This window comes from Oncorhynchus nerka, linkage group LG20, assembly GCF_034236695.1.
Source record: "Oncorhynchus nerka isolate Pitt River linkage group LG20, Oner_Uvic_2.0, whole genome shotgun sequence".
NCBI lineage: Eukaryota > Metazoa > Chordata > Actinopteri > Salmoniformes > Salmonidae > Oncorhynchus > Oncorhynchus nerka.
This window is the reverse complement of record NC_088415.1, coordinates 25,239,681-25,258,990: the sequence shown is the minus strand read 5'-3', so window position 1 is coordinate 25,258,990 and position 19,310 is coordinate 25,239,681. Positions and strand designations below refer to the sequence as shown.

Here is a 19,310-nt window from a genome sequence, read left to right as displayed (position 1 = left end):
GATAATTTCTCCTTTGCCAAGATAATCCATCCGCCTGACAGGTGTGGCGTATCAAGAAGCTGATTAAACAGCATGATCATTACACAGGTGCATCTTGTGCTGGGGACAATTAAAGGCCACTCTAAAATTTGCAGTTGTGTCACACAAAACAATGCCACAGCTGTCTTGTTTTGAGGGAGCGTGCAATTAGCATGATGACTGCAGGAATGTCCACCAGAGCTGTTGCCAGAGAATTTAATGATCATTTCTCTAGAATAAGTTGCCTCCAAAATTGTTTTAGATAATTTGGCAGTGCATCCAACTGGCCTCACAACCGCAGACCACGTGTAACCACGCCAGCCCAGGACCTCCACATCCGGCTTCTTCACCTGCGGGTTCGTGCCATCCCAGGCCCACCCATGGCTGCGCCCCTGCCCAGTCATGTGAAATCCATAGATTGGGTCCTAATTTATTTATTTCAATTGACTGATTTCCTTCTATGAACTGTAACTCAGTAAAATCTTTGAAATTGTTCCATGTTGCGTTTGTTTGTTCAGTATAAATGGACAAAAGATGACAGTGCAACGATGCTTTTGGGAAACCCAGCCCTGGTTATGTATCCGTGTGGTTAAATGCTAAAATGAACATTAACCTTTTTATGATGGTATAAAGGTCAGCCATTTTGATCAGGGAGATGGTCATCCATGCTTTGCCAGTGCTGTGATTTGATATTGTGTAAAATAATGAATTTGAAGAATATATGTTTGTTAGCAAGCTAACCAGCTAGTTTTAAAGGAATGATTCCATTATGATTCCATTCAAATTAGCTGCCAATATGCCAACATTCCATTCAAACAATGCAACTCGGACAAGTTATAAATGCAACAAGTACTGATTGTATCATATCACTCAGCTTTCCAAGAACACAAAAATTGAGACATTTATGATCTGTTTACATATTTTTTAGAGGCTATTTATATGGAAAAAATGTGTATTAAACCTGTATAAACTGTAGGCCTATTTATAATTATATTATAGTATTTTAGGTTCAATTTTATTACACAATTTCTGATATCACATGCCTTACTTTAATTTTCCTGCATAAGTAAAATCAGGATTATGCCTCTACTGCCATTTGTTTTATTTAGACTGGTTTAGAATTCTCCCTGACCAATATGGCTGCCGTTTTGAACCTATTTTGGAACTTTGAGGGTTAATTAATTTAATTAAGGATATCTATGGGTTTCCTACTCTTTTTTTAAATGTGTATTTTTAGATAATTTGAGTCATAAATCACAGTACTACCCTGCTGTCATTGCACAGAAGAACAGAGGGGCCCTGGCTCCCCCAATATAGGTCTTCTTTACCACCTTTCTAGCGTGGAATGACATTGGTTCCATCTTGTCGGCCTCTTTTAGTCAGGTAGTTTTGACAGTTATTTTGATGTACTTCTATTACATTGCAGTACAAGTTAGATTTTCATTTATATGTTTAATGTTTTAGCACAGGAAATTTTAGTCCCACTACCAGTCAGTTTACATGACGTTTGATCTATCACTCAACTGCTTTAACACCTAGGGTCAAAAATGGATACATGAATACAAGTGTATTATTGATATATCTTTATTGTCCATTAAACAACAAAGATGATTATATTTTGCTGTCACAATACCAGCACCCAACTGCCTAAGACACACACACAGACGAGAGGCTGAACCCGTCACAGGGTCAGCTGCAGAGCATTGCCTGTGGAGAGGGTGTGATGCCAGCAACCCCCTAGTTATTTGATGAAAATGTATTTGCATTGTAGTTGTTTCAAATCGTATTTCAGTGGGCTATGAACAGTCCGTTCTTACTTTTTTTTTAGCATACATTTTTTCGTGGGAATATATCCTGCCCGTTGCCTTACTGTTCTCAATCAAAAAACTTCAATTTAGCTGACAAGGAAGAAGAAAATTCACAATTTTCCTACCTGGGATTTTAGTAGCTGTAAAAGTAATGGCACAACATCACAAAGGGGGACACTTGTATAGTAATGAATTGAGGAACAATTAAAGCCACACTGTACATACCATCAATGAGTGGGCCCCCAACAAAAACAAACAATAGTGCAAATACATCCCATCACATTTTCCAATGCAGATAAAGTTTTGTAGTGGTCAAGGAATAACATTCCATGAGCTCAACATGGCCTTTTATAACATTATTTGAAGCTGTACATCATTTGGCTACAGAGTCAAAGGTAATTGTTTTTGGTAATTATTAGGTCGAACAAAGCTAATCTCATCACACTGTACATCTCAGCCTAAGAAAGACCATTTTGAAGCTGATTCATTGGTAGTGGTTAATCACATGGGTGCACTGTTCATACTTAATTAACTGGTAATAACACACACATATGTTAACATATTGACCTCATGGCTTATTACACTGACTTCCTATAAGTTTTGTTGATTATATTCATAGCTACCAGATGCTATATTGATTTATCAGCACTGATTCAGTTCCCCTGTTATTCTATTTTTTAACAGCTGGAAAGGCCAGTGAGCAGGTAGAGCTTGAGATTGAGCCCATTTCTCCTCAGACACATTCTCCAGATAACTCTCCCTCAGACATCATCACTGAATCCTCCCCTCCTCTGGAAAGTGCTCCAGGTAAAACCAAGAGACCAGCAAACAGCTGCAGTGTCTCCAGGAAACCCTCTGTCGATACATCCCCTGTCAAACAACCCAATCCCCCAAATCCAGCCACTCTCCGACCCCTGAGGCCCCAAGCACCTCAGCCTCCAGACACCACGAAACAGGGGCCCTGAGGATCGGCAAGACGTCCTTCACCATCCCCAAGAAGCAGCCTCAACCCCTCGTGACTCCCACTCTACCCTCACCTCCACCCCCCACCCCAATGAATGAAACTAGGATCCTGCCCGTGTCCCCAGCCCCTATCGCCCCTTCCTCCAGACCCCCTCAGCCAGCCAACAACCAGGTCAGGCAGAGCATCCAACGCTCTCTCACCAACATCATGTTCAAGAGGTGAATATAAAGAAAGAGATGACAAAATATACATGGTGGTTAGAAAAGTACACTCACACTCTCACACACACACACACACACACACACTGGATCACATTGATTGACAAAGAAATGATGGCTTAGTCTGAGAAGACACCCTATTCCCTATATAGTGCACTAGGTTTGACCAGAGCCCATAGTTCTCATCAAAGGTAGTCCACTATATAGGGCTAGCGTGCCATTTCGGACACACACATTGATTGAGCTCTCTTTTGAATGTAGGGCAAAATTTTTATTAAAAGATGACTAATTGCATTTTGATTTTATAAGGGTGTGCGACTGTGACGATTTGGAGAGGTCTGAGAGTGAAGTGGCGAAGCTGGTCACCAGCATCGAGACGGAGATGTTTAACATATTTAACAATACAGATAGCAAGTACATGAACAAGTACCGAACCATCATGTTCAACCTTAAAGACCCCAAAAATAAGGTTGGTCTATAGACAGCAAAAAAAATCACATATGCCTTGTCATACAAAATAAATCCACATATATAATTCTCTGCTATACAGCATTTCATTCAAAAAGTTATGAAAACAAATATTCAATGTAACAAATGTGCCCCCGTCTGACAAACTAGACTTGTAGTTCACCATGTGGTAGTACGCTTCATTGATTGTCTCTTATTTGGGTGGGTCTCCAGGGTTTGTTCTACAGCGTCATCCGTGGTGAGGTCAGTCCCTTCAGACTGGCCAGGATGAGCCAGCGGGACATGCAGGCTACAAAGGTCTCAGAGCCGAACAAAAAAGACACTCCAGAGGTACAGTATAATATAGCCTATGCAGAAACTTAATCTAAGCCAAAAACCTATAATAATAATAATAATAATAATAAACTAAAGAAGACCATTCGAGTTTTAATGTTGTGCACGATACTAAAATACAAAAAATGACAAATAATAACATACAAAATTCACCATAATTCTTCACTGAGAACTATTTATTATCCAAAACTTTACCAGTTGATTGAGATGTTGTCTGTGTGTCTTGCAGGTCCGGGAGTCTGGTCCCAAAGCCACATGTGTGCTGCCAAATCCAGCGCCTGAGCCAGTGAAGGTTGATCTACCTAGTCTTCCTTTTAGGCCAAGTAGACACATGGTATGTACAACATGTATTATATAACACGTATTGTCTACTCATACTAATGCAGTAAAATATCTAGGAAATTATATCGCCCTCAATATGTGATCAGTTCATCTTCAAATATAGCATACCTTTTAGATGAGCATGTCAGTATCTGAGTGTGCATCTGTGTGTAACGTTTTAATAAATGTGTGACATGATCCTCTTTTCTCAGGAACAGAAGAGCACTCTCCCTGCTGCCCCTAAGGCCAGACCTAACCAGTCGAGCCAAAACAGCTCAGTCCCAGACATCCTCAGCTGCATGCTGAAAGACACAACTGCCGAGCACAGAGCTCACCTGTTTGACCTCAAGTGCAAGATCTGCACAGGTAAATAAAAAAATATGAAGTAAAATGACAGTGTACACACTACAACAACATCCAACGAACACCATAATATCATGTTGGCCTTCTGCACTGTATCAAACTATTTTAGTGAAGGGCAACAGTGTTGATATAAACCACAATCACTCCCAACGTCAAGTGAATGATTTCTGAACTTCTATGGTGTTGAGTGTACTGATGCTGCTAACCAGTGTTTTGTGTGGATTGGTATCTGTTTCTGCCCTTCAGGTCAGATAACAGTTGAGGGTGAGGAGGAGCCTGTACCCAAGAAGTCTAAACTCTCTGGGTCATCGTCATCCTCCACAAATCCAGACGAATGGAAAGACAGGCCGTCTCGGCCACCCTGGATGTATGCCAGAACAGATCCCAGAACAGAGGAGAGAGGATGGAGAACTCCAGCAGGAGATGAATCACCCTCCTTGCACCCCCCGACTCCCCCACCATGGGTTCCCCTGCCTCCCCCCTAATGGAGGATGACTCTGTCTTAACCATCATGGAATCCCCCGCTTCACCCACAATGGAATCTCCCGCTTCTCCACCAATGGAATCTCCTGCCTCCCCCATTTTGGAATCCCCTGCCTCCCCTGTCATGGATTCTCCCGCCTCCCCCATTCTGGAAACCCGCAAAGCCAAGACACCGTCCAGAATGTATACCCCAGTCATGATTCCGGCTGTTTCTACGGTAACCATTACAAGGCGTGATCCTCGCACTGCTGGCAACCGTTCTGCTGTTATGTCTGGTGACCCCCACACCGCTGGCAACCGCACTCCTGCCATGGCAACTGTCGCCATGTCTAAAGTCCCACAAGTCTCTTATGTCCCAGCGAAACAGAGTGTTACTCTGAGCAAGACATTCATGCCCTTGCCACCACCCCCATCCCTTCCACCAATGCCAGCATTACCCAAATCTATCCTGATGAAGCCATCCTCCTCATCGTTCTATGGTTCCTCAGGATCCTCTTCATCCTCTTCAAGGTATCTCCTTTCAGCTTGCCACCATCACTACAAGTGATCCTTGATAAGAATGTGTTTTATGATAATTAGTTGTGGTGGTTAATTTCTTTACTATCAAATTAGGTGAGACAAACTTATCACACAAGTCAGAGTTATACTTAAATTAAATCTTTATTCACTTATTAATAAGGGAGCAGGTCAATACAACACACACATATAAAGTGAATCGGTTGAGTGCTCTGCGATAATGATGGCTGGTCGATGAATCACCCTCAGATGATTAATTGAGAGTTCCGACACAAAGGATACAAATAACTTTTATAGCAAAGATCCACCCCTTTTAGTCCACATGACAAACAACAGATGTGTGGAATGGGTCACAAGGTTAAGATTTGTATGAAAGATCTGCTCATCTGATCTTCTCATTGTGTAGAAACCATGGTCTGGCCCCGAGCCATCTTTCCCTGGTACCAACAGAAACATTAACCCATGCTATGGAGTGTGGTCTTGTTAGGTTTATCACCCAAAGCATCGTAAATCTTCTGTCAGTATTAAGCCCCCCAGAGGCCCACTTTCAGTTCACACAGATGCAATAGTTATAAGAACCCTCTTCTGTTGCATAAAACAACCATTTGATGCAATGACAGTATTATAACATAATCTTGTAATTTCCCTCACATAGTGCATGTTCATTTCAGTCAGAATATAACTATTGTTTCTTCCTCTGTGCATGAGTTATATTTGATTTACAGCTGAGTGAATGGGCAGTAATGGACTCTAATTGTGATGATGTGTTTGCAGGGCTGTGAACTCCCACTCCCCTCAAGATGGGGAGACAACCCAGTTCCTGGCCAAGCAGGAAGTAGTGTGGAAGGGCTTCCTCAACATGATCAGCGTGGCCAAGTTCGTCACCAAGGGCTATCTGGTCTCCGGGCCTTCTGAATATCTCAAAGAGGTAATGAATATAACATATAACTTTGCTACCATGACCGCAAGAAAAAAAATAGGAGAGCATTGTCAGATGTCTTTAGATTTGTTTATTTGTGAACATTTAAGTCAATACCTTTCATAAACAACTTAGCAGTTTGGTCTATATGGATATTAACAAAACATTTATTTTGTTTAGGATCTGCCTGATACAATACAGCTTGGTGGAAGAATCATGCCTCAAACTGTGTGGGATTACATCGGGAGAGTGAAGACCTCCGTTACAAAGGCAAGCCCTCCCTATGTCATTATGAAAGAAACTATACAATTTAGATAGAAACACATACACAGACCCTGTCTCAATGATAAGAGATTATTATTATTGGTCCACAGGAGCTGTGTGTGATCCGGTTCCACCCAGCGACAGAGGAGGAGGAAGTGGCCTATGTGTCTCTGTTCTCCTACTTCAGCAGCAGACGGCGCTTCGGGGTGGTGGCCAACAACAGCCGCAGCATTAAAGACATCTACCTCATCCCACTCAGTGCGAAGGAGTCCATTCCTTCCAAACTCCAACCCTTCGAAGGATCAGGTAAGAAAAGGCCAACATGTATGTAGAAGGCTACACAGATGCCACACTGACATTTGAATGCTGGTATATATTTTTTGATGCTATTTTTTTTTTATCATTCAAAACTAATCTCCCTACTCCCTGTTTATTTAACAGGCTTTGAGAAGAATCGCCCCAATCTTCTTTTGGGGCTGGTTATTTGCCAGAAACCCAAACGTGCGGGAAGCTTGCCACAAGAGGTTGAAGAGAAGAGAGCCAAGATCCACATATCCAAAGACTCCAGAGATACTGGCCTCCCGAGACCCCCTACGCTGTATGGGTCTGACCCTAGGACGGAGGAATTCCTGCCCTACGACCCAGCGATGCCCATCATGTCCACCCCTCCTGGTTCCCCTCCTTCCACTGGATCCCCATCAGACTCCTCCTCCTCTGGCTCACTGACTATTCCATCACTTCTGTCCTCCATCAGAGCTGCTCTCCCTGCTTCTGCCCCACCCCCCATCACTAGCACATCCACCACTCCCCTGCAGACCATCCTGAAGTCACTGTTTGGGAAGGACTCTCATGCAGTCCCAGCAGTTGCAGCAGGGCCCATTCCAACCACTTTGCCCCCTCCCCCAATGGTAGATCCGATAGTACAGCAGTACGGACAGAAATCCAAAGTCAAAGAGATTGAGGAGGAGGAAAATGAATATGATCGACCATATGACCCGGAGGAGGAGTATGATCCAGCAATGGGCTATGGAAGGGTTGCCCCAATTAATATAGATAAAATGTTTGAGGCGAATGCTGCCACTCAGGCCACGTGTGCAGATGACGACGACGTGGCTTACGACCCTGAGGATGAGACTATCTTTGAGGATATGCACAATGATGGGGTCGGTGTAGGGAAAGTCCCAGCTCCAACTTCAGCTCCAGCTCCTACCCCAGTCCCAGCTCCAGTACAAGACCCATTCCCAGATCCCAGTCCAGCTCCAGCCCCTCTGAGCCGCCCCATTACTGGTGCTGTGATTGTGTCAGCCGCTACTCTGACTGAACAACAGCGAATGCTTGAGGATCTCAACAGGCAGATTGAGGAGCAGAAACGGCAGCTGAAGGAGCAGGAGGAGGCACTGCGTCAGCAGAGAGAGGCAGTGGGCATGTTCATGGCCCATTTCTCTGTTTCCGATGCCTTGATGTCTCCCCCTACTAAATCTGGGCTGTCTCACTTACAAACACAGCAGAGTGAAGGAGAGCAGTCTGAGGCAAATCCTTCAGTCAATCAAAGAGCTTTGAAAGGTATTTTGAAAACGGAGGAAACAGAAGTACCAATAAAACAGGAGATTAAGAGAGAGACCAAGACTGTACCTCTTTCAGTGTCAAGAAATGTGGAAATGCCCAATGCATCACCAAAGCGGGTTAAAGAGATTAAAAAGGAAAGTATTCAGGCAACAGACAATTCAGATCCTGAAGCTGGTGAGATCCAGGACTCTGATGTAGCTTACGACCCAGAGGATGACACTATCTTTGATGAGCTGAAAGACACAAATGGAGAAGAAAAGGCGAAAACCTCAACTCGATCAGATTCAGCAAGGCGTTCTGAGCGTTCTCGTGACTCCTCAGTGTCTAGCTCGTGTCGTGGTGCATCGCGCAATGACACTCCTGATAGGAGGCGTAAGCGTAGCAGCCAACCAGATACTCACTCACCGAAAAGACGGGACCGTAAAGTCAGGGACCGCCAAGAAAGCCCTCCTCGTAGATCTGGCCGCCGGTCCCCTGGACACTCTGATAGGCGAAGGGAAAGACACAGACGGGGTGAGAGGAGCCGACCATATCACAGAGGTCGTCACCACTCTGAGCGCCCAGGACGCCATATCCCTCATAAAGAGCGTATTTCTCGACGCAGCTCTGGTAGCCATAGAAGATCCCCATCTTCACCAAGACAAAAACAAGATTCTGGCTCTAGGGGACTCTCAAAGGGTCAAAGGGAGACTTCTCCTCCAGTGTGGGATGACTCAAAGGGCCCAGAGGCTCCTGAAGACATGGGTCCTACAAGTTCAACTCCAGCACTGGTCATGGAGGCTAATGACTCACCTCAGCCCCCTCTTGAAAGACAGGACATTGATGATCCACTGGGTGATCGTTGTGATTCTGGAGGTCCACCACACGGAGAGATTGAGGACACAGGACATCAAATGCCCCATGAGAATCCCACTCCCCAGAAGCCTGCGGATCAACAACCTTCTCAAAGCTTGCTGGGATCACCATCAAAAGGGCCCAACAACGAGCAAGGCCCCAACATCCAGCTTCAAGACAATAGGGATAGGCCCTCTCAACTGGAACTACTAGAGCAATGCAGTGTACAGAGCCCATCAGACATTATGAGAGAAAAACAGTTTTCCTCACAAGGTCCTCCCCACATGGCCTCTCCAAATAACCAGGGTGAGCGGTCCAGCAGTTTAGAAAGGAGAGATCCTGATATGAGGGAGGGAAGGAGAAACCAAGGGCCTGATATGATGGGACCTGGGCCAAACATGAGGGGTGAAAGGAGAGGGTCGCAAATGAGGCATCCAAGTCCAAATATCAGAGGTCCAGATCCAGACATGAGGGGTGAAAGGAGCGGGCCACAAATGATGCATCCAAGTCCAAATATCAGAGGTCCAGAACCAGATATGAGAAGTCCAGATATGAGAGAGGACCACTTCTCACCAACAACTTACTTTGGAGGAAAGAGATCACCATCGCCCCATTTTAATAGTCCAAGGATCCCCTCATCTGTTCCGAGAGGAAATTTAAAGGATCAACGGGGAGCACCTTGTCCTGGTTTCCGCCCCAGGGGTCCTCGTACCTCAAGGTGGATGCCACCACGGTCCCGGTTTGATGGTCCACATAATCCGCTAGTAGTAAGACCCCTAGAGCTGCTCGGAAAACAAAGAGGCACCAACCAGAATCATGACAATGGAGGTGAGCCTATTCAACCAGAAATAAAGGAGCAACACATTGCACAGAGCCCATCAGACATTATGAGAGAGAACCAGTTTTCCTCACAAGGTCGTCCCCACATGGCCTCTCCAAGCAACCACGGTGAGCGGTCCAGCAGTTTAGAGAGGAGAGATCCCGATATGAGGGAGGGACGAAGACACCAAGGCCCAGACATCAGAAGTCCAGATATGATAGAACCTGGGCCAGACATGAAGGGGCCAGTGCCAGACATGTGGGATGATAGAAGGGGTCCAGGGCCAGACATGAGGGGTGATAGGAGAGGGCCAGACATGTGGGATGCTAGAAGGGGTCCAGGGCCAGACATGAGGGCTGATAGGAGAGGGCCAGACATGTGGGATGATAGAAGGGGTCCAGGGCCAGACATGCAAGGTTCAGGGCCAGAGATGGGGGGTCCAGGGCCAATCATGCGAGGTCTAGGGCCAGACATGCAAGATCCAGGGCCAGACATGAGGGGTGATAGGAGAGGGCCAGAGCCCGACATGAGGGGTGATAGGAGAGGGCCAGAGCCCGACATGAGGGGTGATAGGAGAGGGCCAGAGCCCGACATGAGGGGTGGGCCAGACATATGGGATGATGGAAGAGGTCCAGGACCAGACATGACAGCTCCTGAAATGCCAGACCCAGATCCAGATATGAGAAGTCCAGACATGAGAATGGACCACTTCACACCAACAGCTAACTTTGGAGGAGAGAGACCAACATCGACTCATTTCAGCAGTCCAAGGATGATCTCACCTGTTCAAAGAGGATATTTTGAGGATCAAAGGGGAGTACATCGTCCTGGTTTCCGCCCCAGGGGTCCTCGTCCTTCGAGGTTCAACCAGCCCAGAGGCTCATATCCAGGGCACTTCCCAGGGGGGCAACCACGGTTCCGTTTCGATGGTCGACAGGGAGCGGTAAGACCTGCTCATGCCTCGCTGGTAACACCAAGGGAGCACAGTATACAGAGCCCATCAGAAATTCTGATAGAAACCCAGATACCCTCACAAGGTCCTCCCCACATGGCCTCTCCAAACAACAAGGGGGAGCGGTCCAGCAGTTTAGAGAGGAGAGATCCAGATATTGGGGAGGAAAGGAGAAACCCAGGGTCAGACAGCAGAGGTCCAGATATGATGGGACCAGGGCCTGACTTGAGGGCTGATAGGAGAGGACCAGGGCCAGACATGAGAGGTGATAGGAGAGGACCAGGGCCAGACATGAGGGGTGATAGGAGAGGGCCAGGGCCAGACATGAGGGATGATAGGAGAGGGTCAGAAATCAGAGGTCCAGAGATGATGGGACCAGGGCCAGACACGAGGGGTGATAGAAGGCCAGGGCCAGACATGAGGGGTGATAGGAGAGGGCCAGATATGAGAGATTCAGGGCCAAACATCAGAGGGCCAGGTCTAGTGCCAGACACAAGGGGTGATAGGAGAGGGCCAGGGCCAGACATGAGGGGTGAAAGGAGAGGTCCAGGGCCAGACATGAGGGGTGATGGGAGAGGTCCAGTGCCAGACATGAGGGGTGATGGGAGAGGTCCAGGGCCAGACATGAGGGGTGATGGGAGAGGGCCAGGGCCTGATATGAGGGGTGAAGGGAGAGGGTCAGGGCCAGACATGAGGGGTGATGGGAGAGGTCCAGGGCCGGACATGAGGGGTGATGGGAGAGGGCCAGGGCCAGACATGAGGGTTGATGGGAGAGGGCCAGGGCCAGACATGAGGGGTGATGGGAGAGGGCCAGGGCCAGACATGAGGGGTGATGGGATAGGGCCAGATATGAGGGGTCCAGGGCCAGACACAAGGGGTGATAGGAGAGGTCCAGGGCCAGACATGAGAGGTCCAGGGCCAGACATGAGGGTTCTAGGGCCAGACATGAGAGATCCAGGGCCAAACATCAGAGGGCCAGACACAAGGGGTGAGAGAAGAGGTCCAGGGCTAGACATGAGGGGTGATAGGGGAGGTCCAGGGCCAGACATGAGGGGTGATAGGAGAGGGCAAGGGTCAAACATGAGGGGTGATAGGAGAGGGCCAGACATGAGAGATCCAGGGCCAGACATGAGAGGGCCAGGTCTAGGGCGAGACACAAGGGGTGACAGGAGATGGCCAGGGCAGGACTTGAGGGGTCCTGGGCCAGAAATCAGAGGGCCAGGTCTAGGGCCAGACACAAGAGGTGATAGGAGAGGGCCAGACATCAGAGGCCCAAGGACAGATATGAGGGGTGATAGAAGAGATCCAGGGCCAGACATGAGAGATCCAGGGCCAGACATGAGAGATCCAGGGCCAGACATGAGAGATCCAGGGCCAGACCTGCAGGGTCCAGGGCCAGACCTGCAGGGTCCAGGGCCAGACATGAGAGATCCAGGACCAGACATGCAGGGTCCAGGGCCAGACATGCAGGGTCCAGGGCCAGACATGAGAGATCCAGGACCAGACATGCAGGGTCCAGGGCCAGACATGAGAGATCCAGGGCCAGACATGAGAACTCCAGAGCCAGACATGAGAGGGCCAGACTCAAGGGGTTATAGGAGAGGGCCAGGGCCAGACATGCGGGGTCCAGGGCCAGACATTTGGGGTGATAGGAGAGGGCCAGACATGAGGGTTGATAGGAGAGGACCAGGGCTAGGCATGAGGGGTCCAGAGCCAGATATCAAAGGACCAGGGCTAGGGCCAGACACAAGGGGTGACAGAAGAGGGCCAGGGATAGACATGAGGGGTAATCGGAGAGGGCCAGGGACAGACATGAGAGTGCCAGGGCCAGACACAAGGGGAGATAGGAGAGGGCCAGGTTCAGAGATGAGGGGTCCAGGACCAGACATGAGAGATCAAGAGCCAGACATCAGAGAGCCAGGTCTAGGGCCAGACACAAGGGGTGATAGGAGAGGGACAGGTCCAGACATGAGAGGGACATGGCCCGAAACAAGAGGTGATAGGAGAGGGCCAGGGAGAGACTTGAGGGGTCTAGGGCCAGACATGAGAAGGTCAGGGCCAGACACAAGGAGTGATAGGAGAGGGCCAGGGCCAGACATGAGGGGTCCAGGACCAGACACAATAGATCAAGAGCCAGACATCAGAGAACCAGGTCTAGGGCCAGACACAAGGGGTGATAGGAGAGGGCAAGGGACAGACTTGAGGAGTCTAGAGCCAGACATGAGAGGGCCAGGCACAAGGGGTGATAGGAGAGGGCCAGAGCCAGACATTTGGGGTCCAGGACCAGACACGAGAGATCAAGAGCCAGACACAAGGGGTGATAGGAGAGGGACAGGTCCAGACATGAGAGATACAGGGCCAGACATGGGATGGCCAGACACAAGGAGTGGTAGGAGAGGGCCAAACATGAGAGATCCAGGGCCAGACAAGAGGGTGGTAAGGAGAGGGTCAGGGCCAGAAATGGAAGTTCCAGGGCCTGAAACAAGGGGTGATAGGAGAGCACCAGGGACAGACATGAGGGGTCCAGGACCAGACACGAGAGAGCAAGAGCCCAACATCAGAGGGCAGGGTCTAGGGCCAGACACAAGGGGTGATAGGAGAGGGCCAGATATGAGGGGTGATAGGAGAGGGCCAGACATGTGGGATGATAGGAGAGGGTCTTCACCAAACATGAGGGGTCCAGGGCCAGACATGAGCGGTGCAGGACCAGACATGTGGGATGAGAGTAGAGGGCCAGATATGAGAGGTCCAGACAAGAGGGGTGATAGGAGAGGGCTGGGGTCAGACATGAGAGGGCCAGGGCCAGATATGAGGGGTGATAGGAGATGGTCAGGGCCAGACATGAGCGGTGCAGGATCAGACATGTGGGATGAGAGTACAGGGCCAGATATGAGAGGTCCAGGGCCAGACACAAGGGGTGATGGGAGATGGCCAGGGCCAGACTCAAGGGGTGATGGGAGATGGTCAGGGCCAGACATGAGAGGTCCAGGGCCAGACATTAGGGGGAATAGGAGAGGGTCAGATATTAGTCTTGATAGGAGAGGCCCAGGGCCAGACATGTTGGGTGAAAGGAGAGGGCCAAACATGAGAGATCCCGGGCCTGACACGGGTCCAGGGCTAGACATGGGTCAAGAAATGCGAGCCCCAGATCCAGACATGAGAAGTCCAGATATAAGAGGAGATCACTTCACAACAACAAATCATTTTGGAGGATCAAGGGGTGTACAAAGTCCTGGTTTCCATGGCCCCAGGGGTCCTCGTCCCTCGAGGTTCAACCAGCCCAGAGGCTCATCTCGAGGGTATTTCCCAGACAATGGGGGGCAGCCACGGTTTGACGGTCCACGGCTAGTGGTAAGACCGTTGAGGCCTAAAGGAGGTTTACTCCCCACTCCCCCGGAGGGTCTCATGAGTTTGCCGAACAACAGCCCAGATGCTTTTAGAGAAGACCAGTGGCGGAACAGTCACTCGCCTGATACGAGGAGAACAAGCCTACCCATAGAAGACTGTGAAATTAGAAACTATGGAGACAGAGAAAACAACTCTGAAGAACGTGGCCGTGGTGTTAACCCCCGAGATAGGGTTAACTTCCAGGGCACAGCGCCCTGCTTGTCCCAGGGGAGGCAGTTGCCTGAGGACAATGGGAGAGAGCGCGGTGGCAGTCATGGAAGACAGGGGGACAGGGGGACAGGTAGGCTTGTGAGTAGGGAGAGAGAAAGGGTTAGAGGGAGCGAAGTAGACCGGCCCAGAGAGGAGGTAGATGAAAAGCAAAAGACACCCACAGAAAAGGACAGAGACATTGGCAGAGCCACAAGCAGAGAAGGAGAGGCAAACAGAGGTGTTAGTCTGCACAACCGTTCACTCTCAAAAGACCATGACCGAGACATTTTAAAGGATGGAAGTGGAAAGAAAGAAGAACAAATGGAGGGAAAGGGTAAAACGGTTGAATTAACAGAAACGCCCCAGGTAGACACGCCCCAGGACAGCAAAGGGCCTGTTTGACTGGAGACTACTGTTAACAGAAATGCATGGACTAAGTTTGAAGTTGGTTCAGTTCATAATGTACTACGTAGTCATTTTCACTACATCATAAAACACCCTTAACTTTTTGAATGTCATGACTGAACGTACCTTGTTTCATTCAATTTAGTTTTAAAATTGTACAAATTATGTGCTTTTCAGAATTTCCAGATTACAACTAATGTCAAGTCAAACATAATAGATATGTACATTGTGTTTATGGATATTTTTTTGGTCTTTTTTTTTTTTTATAAGTCCAAACCTATTGAGCCATACTGCTGTCATCTATTCACTGATTAGAAAAAGCCTTCATGTTGGATCATCTCATGATAATTATGTTTTAGAATAAACCTTCTTTTTTTTTTTTACTCTGTTTTAATTTGTTGAACCGAGGCCAATAAAAACAGTAAAGGAATGATCATACTTGCATTTAATTTGAACCACAATCAATTATCAGCTTTGTCTGATAGACATTTTGCCTAATAATTTAAGTATGCATATGTTTGAGTTTTGCTTGCAATGCAAATTGATTGAATATTAGAATTATTGTGTAGCCTATGCATAATCAAAAGGTCCTGCCATATTATCTTTGGTCAAGCCTTGGGGCATTATTAACCTAAACTCAGGCCCACAGTGAAAGCATTTTCTCAGTTATGAGTTTATCCAACTCTTGCTCCTGTGGTTGATGCTTTGGAGTCTTTGCGCGTCATTTAAAAATGACATGAAATTACACATACATGATCCCCAATAACTACGGTAAACTAAACAATCAATCAAATGTATATTTATAAAGCCCTTTTTACATCAGCCGATGTCACAAAGTGCTGTACAAAAACCTAGCCTAAAACCCCAAACAGCAAGAAATGCAGGTGTTGAAGCACGGTGGCTAGGAAAAACTCCCTAGAATGGCCGGAACCTAGGAAGAAACCTAGAGAGGAACCAGACTGAGGGGTGGCCAGTCCTCTTCTGTGCCCGGTGGAGATTATAACAGAACATGGCCAAGATGTTCAAACATTCATAGATGACCAGCAGGGTCAAATAATAATCAGAGTGGTCATCACAAAGGAGTCATCAAGCCAGGTAGTCCTGAGGCATGGTCCTAGGGCTCAGGTCCTGAGAGAGAAAGAAGGAGGAGAAAGAGAGAATTAGAGGGAGCATACTTAAATTCACTCAGGACACAGGATAAGACAGGAGAAATACTCCAGATAAAACAGACTGACCCTAGCCCCCTGACACAAACTATTGCAGCATAAATACTGGAGGCTGAGACAGGAGGGGTCGGGAGACACTGTGGCCCTGACCGACAATACCACCGGACAGGGCCAAACAGGCAGGATATAACCCCACCCACTTTGCCAAAGCACAGCCCCCACACCACGAGAGGGATATCTTCAACCACCAACCTACTACCCTGAGACAAGGCCGAGTATAGCCCACGACTACATGGCTATCATCTGCTGCTACATACAGTGCCTTCGGAAAGTATTCAGACCCCTTGACTTTTTCCACATTTTGTTACGTTACAGCCATATTGTAAAATGCATTAAAAAAAAAAAATACTCAGCAATCTACACATAATACCCCATAATGACAAAGTGAAAAAAGTTTTTGCAGGAATGTATTAAAAAGAAAACAGATACCTTATTTACATAAGTATTCAGACACTTTGCTATGAGACTTGAAATTGAGCTCAGGTGCATCCTGTTTCCATTGATCATCCTTGAGATGTTTCTACAACTTGATTAGAGTCCACCTGTGGTAAATTCAACTGATTGGACATGATTTGGAAAGGCACACACCTGTCTATATAAGGTCCCACAGTTGACAGTGCATGTCAGAAAAAACCAAGCCATGATGCCGAAGAAATTGTCCGTAGAGTTCCGAGACAGGATTGTGTCGAGGCACAGATCTGGGGAAGGGTACCAAAAAATTCTGCAGCATTGAACGTCCCCAAGAACACAGTGGCCTCTATTACTAAATGGAAGAAGTTTGAAACCACCAAGACTTCCTAGAGCTGGCCAAACTGAGCAATTGAGAGTGAAGGGCCTTGGTCAGGGAGGTGATCAAGAACCTGATCACTCTGACAGAGCTCTAGTGTTCCTCTGTGGAGATGGGACAACCATCTCTGTCTGCAGCACTCCACTAATCAGGTCTTTATGGTAGAGTGGCCAGATGGAAGCCACTCCTTAGTAAAAGGAACATGACAGCCCGCTTGGAGTTCGCCAAAAATGTACTTAAAGACTCAGACCATGAGAAACAATCTCTGGTCTAATGAAACCAAGATTTAACTCTTTGGCCTAATGGCCAAGCGTTACGTCTGAAAGAAACCTGGCACCATCCCTAAGGTGAAGCATGGTGATGATGGCATCATGCTATGGGGATGTTTTTCAGCCACAGGGACTGGACGACTAGTCAAGATTGAGGCAAAGATGAACGAACAGAGATCATTGATGAAAACCTGCTCCAGAGCGCTCAGGACCTCAGACTGGGGTGAAAGTTCACCTCCCAACAGGACAACAACCCTAAGCACACAGCCAAGACAACGCAGGAGGGGCTTTGGGACAAGTCTCAGAATGTCCTTCAGTGGCCCAGCCAGAGCCTGTACTTAGACCCGATCGAATATCTCTAGAGACCTGAAAATAGCTGTGCAGCAATGCTCCTCATCCAACATGACAGCTTGAGGATCTGCAGAGAAGATTGGGAGAAACTCCTCAAGTAAAGATGTGCCAAGCTTGTAGCATCATACCCAAGAAGATGCAATGCTCTAATCACTGCCAAAGGTGCTTCAACACGGTACTGAGTAAAGGGTCTGAATACTTGTGTAAATGTGCTATTTCTGTTTTTAATTCATTAGCAAAAATGTCTTAACCTGTTTTTGCTTTGTCATTATGGGGTATTGTGTGTGGATTTATGAGGAAGGAAAAACATATCAATTTTAGAATAAGGATATAACATAACAAACTGTGGAAAAGGTCAAGGGGTCTGAACTATTTTTGAAGGCACTGTACAGGCACTGTACATGTATCACTCAGGGTCCATACAGGGTCCATCTATCTGCCCAACCAACAGGCGTACTACACGTGTTAAAAGTATACAGTCATAGAGCTCGCCAGCTTGTCGACCTAAAACCTGAAATTAGTTACCTTTTGTTCGTTCAGCCATTCCTATGGGGGAAATTAATGGAGAAATCTAATTGAGTTTTGGGATAAACGCTGAAAACAAGGTTCACACAGGCGTAGATCTTTTGCGTTTTGTTCTTTGGGATAATATCAGTCAGTTAACATGACCTTTATGAATTATGAATTCTATATACTTTTTTTGATTGCATAAATGTTCCAAAATCCATTGTTAGCTGATGAAGATTCTCATAGAACAAAACATATAAGATCTCCTACGCCTGTGTGAACCATGTTTTCAGAATTTTTTTTGCTTTATTTTGTTAATTTAACATTTATTTAACTAGGCAAGTCAGTTAAGAACAAACCAAACCCTTAACCGGATGACGCTGGGCCAATTGTGTGCCGCCCTGTGGGACCCCCAATCACGGCCGGTTGTGATATAGCCTGGAATCAAACCAGGGTCTGTAGTGACGCCTCTAGCACTGAAATGCAGTGTCTTATTAGACTGCTTCGCCACTTATTTTTGTTCAGTATAATTAACATCGTTGAATGTTTGATTTACTAGCATTTAATGATGGGAGCAGTCAAGCAAGTTACCAAATCTCAAAAAATATTTTAGAACAACTTTCATGGACACTGACAGCAGAGGCTGTTTTTGAGCCAATGAAAATGCCTGACGTCAGTTGCCACCCAAGTTATTTTCTAATCACGTTCGCTCTCTTGTCTGTCTGTCAAAGTCGGTTGGTAAAATTCTAAACACGAGCCTGTTTTTAGACGACGATTTTGATAAATGAATTAACTTATAATTGAAGACTATTTTAAATACAAATATATCCATCTATTCAGGTAGTTATCAAATGTTTAATTGAGACAATTGTAAGGGTGGTGACTTTTCAGTCAGTGAATTATTGGAAAAGTTTCTGGCTACAGTAACTAACTTTAACTAGCTAACATCTGCTAGCTAACATTACCGCATATTTGTACGTTTACTATTTTTAAGTTGACCAAATGGTACAATTTCAAAAAGCTATTTAGTTGGATAGCTAGCTATATTCCACATTTCAGTAAGAATAAGTGTAGCTCGTTAACTGTATTTTTATTTAACTAGCCAAGTCGGTTAATAAGAACAAATTCTTATTTACAAAGACGGCCTAGGAACAGTGGGTTAGGTTAATTGCCTTGTTCAACAGATTTTTTACTTGCCTAGCTCGGGGATTCGATCTAGCAGCCTTTCGGTTTCTGGCCCAACGCTCTAACCACTAGGCTGCCTGCAGTGTGAAGTGAGTTGGCATATAGTAGCTGGAGTGTAACGTTAGCGCAGTTTAGA

General features: G+C 46.8%; 1 protein-coding gene across 1 annotated transcript in view; it reads left to right on the top strand.

Annotated features, from left to right (window-relative positions):
• The window catches only part of LOC115102120 (death-inducer obliterator 1-like), a 29,591-nt gene extending 14,308 nt beyond the window's left edge, over positions 1-15,283 (top strand). Inside the window, 12 exon segments of the mRNA XM_029621716.2 lie at positions 2,511-2,734; positions 2,737-3,008; positions 3,318-3,477; positions 3,690-3,806; positions 4,039-4,143; positions 4,343-4,496; positions 4,740-4,970; positions 4,973-5,486; positions 6,267-6,420; positions 6,592-6,681; positions 6,786-6,981; positions 7,117-15,283. Coding sequence (XP_029477576.2) covers positions 2,511-2,734; positions 2,737-3,008; positions 3,318-3,477; positions 3,690-3,806; positions 4,039-4,143; positions 4,343-4,496; positions 4,740-4,970; positions 4,973-5,486; positions 6,267-6,420; positions 6,592-6,681; positions 6,786-6,981; positions 7,117-14,846 — 9,947 coding nt within the window. The 3' untranslated portion in view covers positions 14,847-15,283.
• The last annotated feature ends 4,027 nt before the right edge of the window (positions 15,284-19,310 follow it).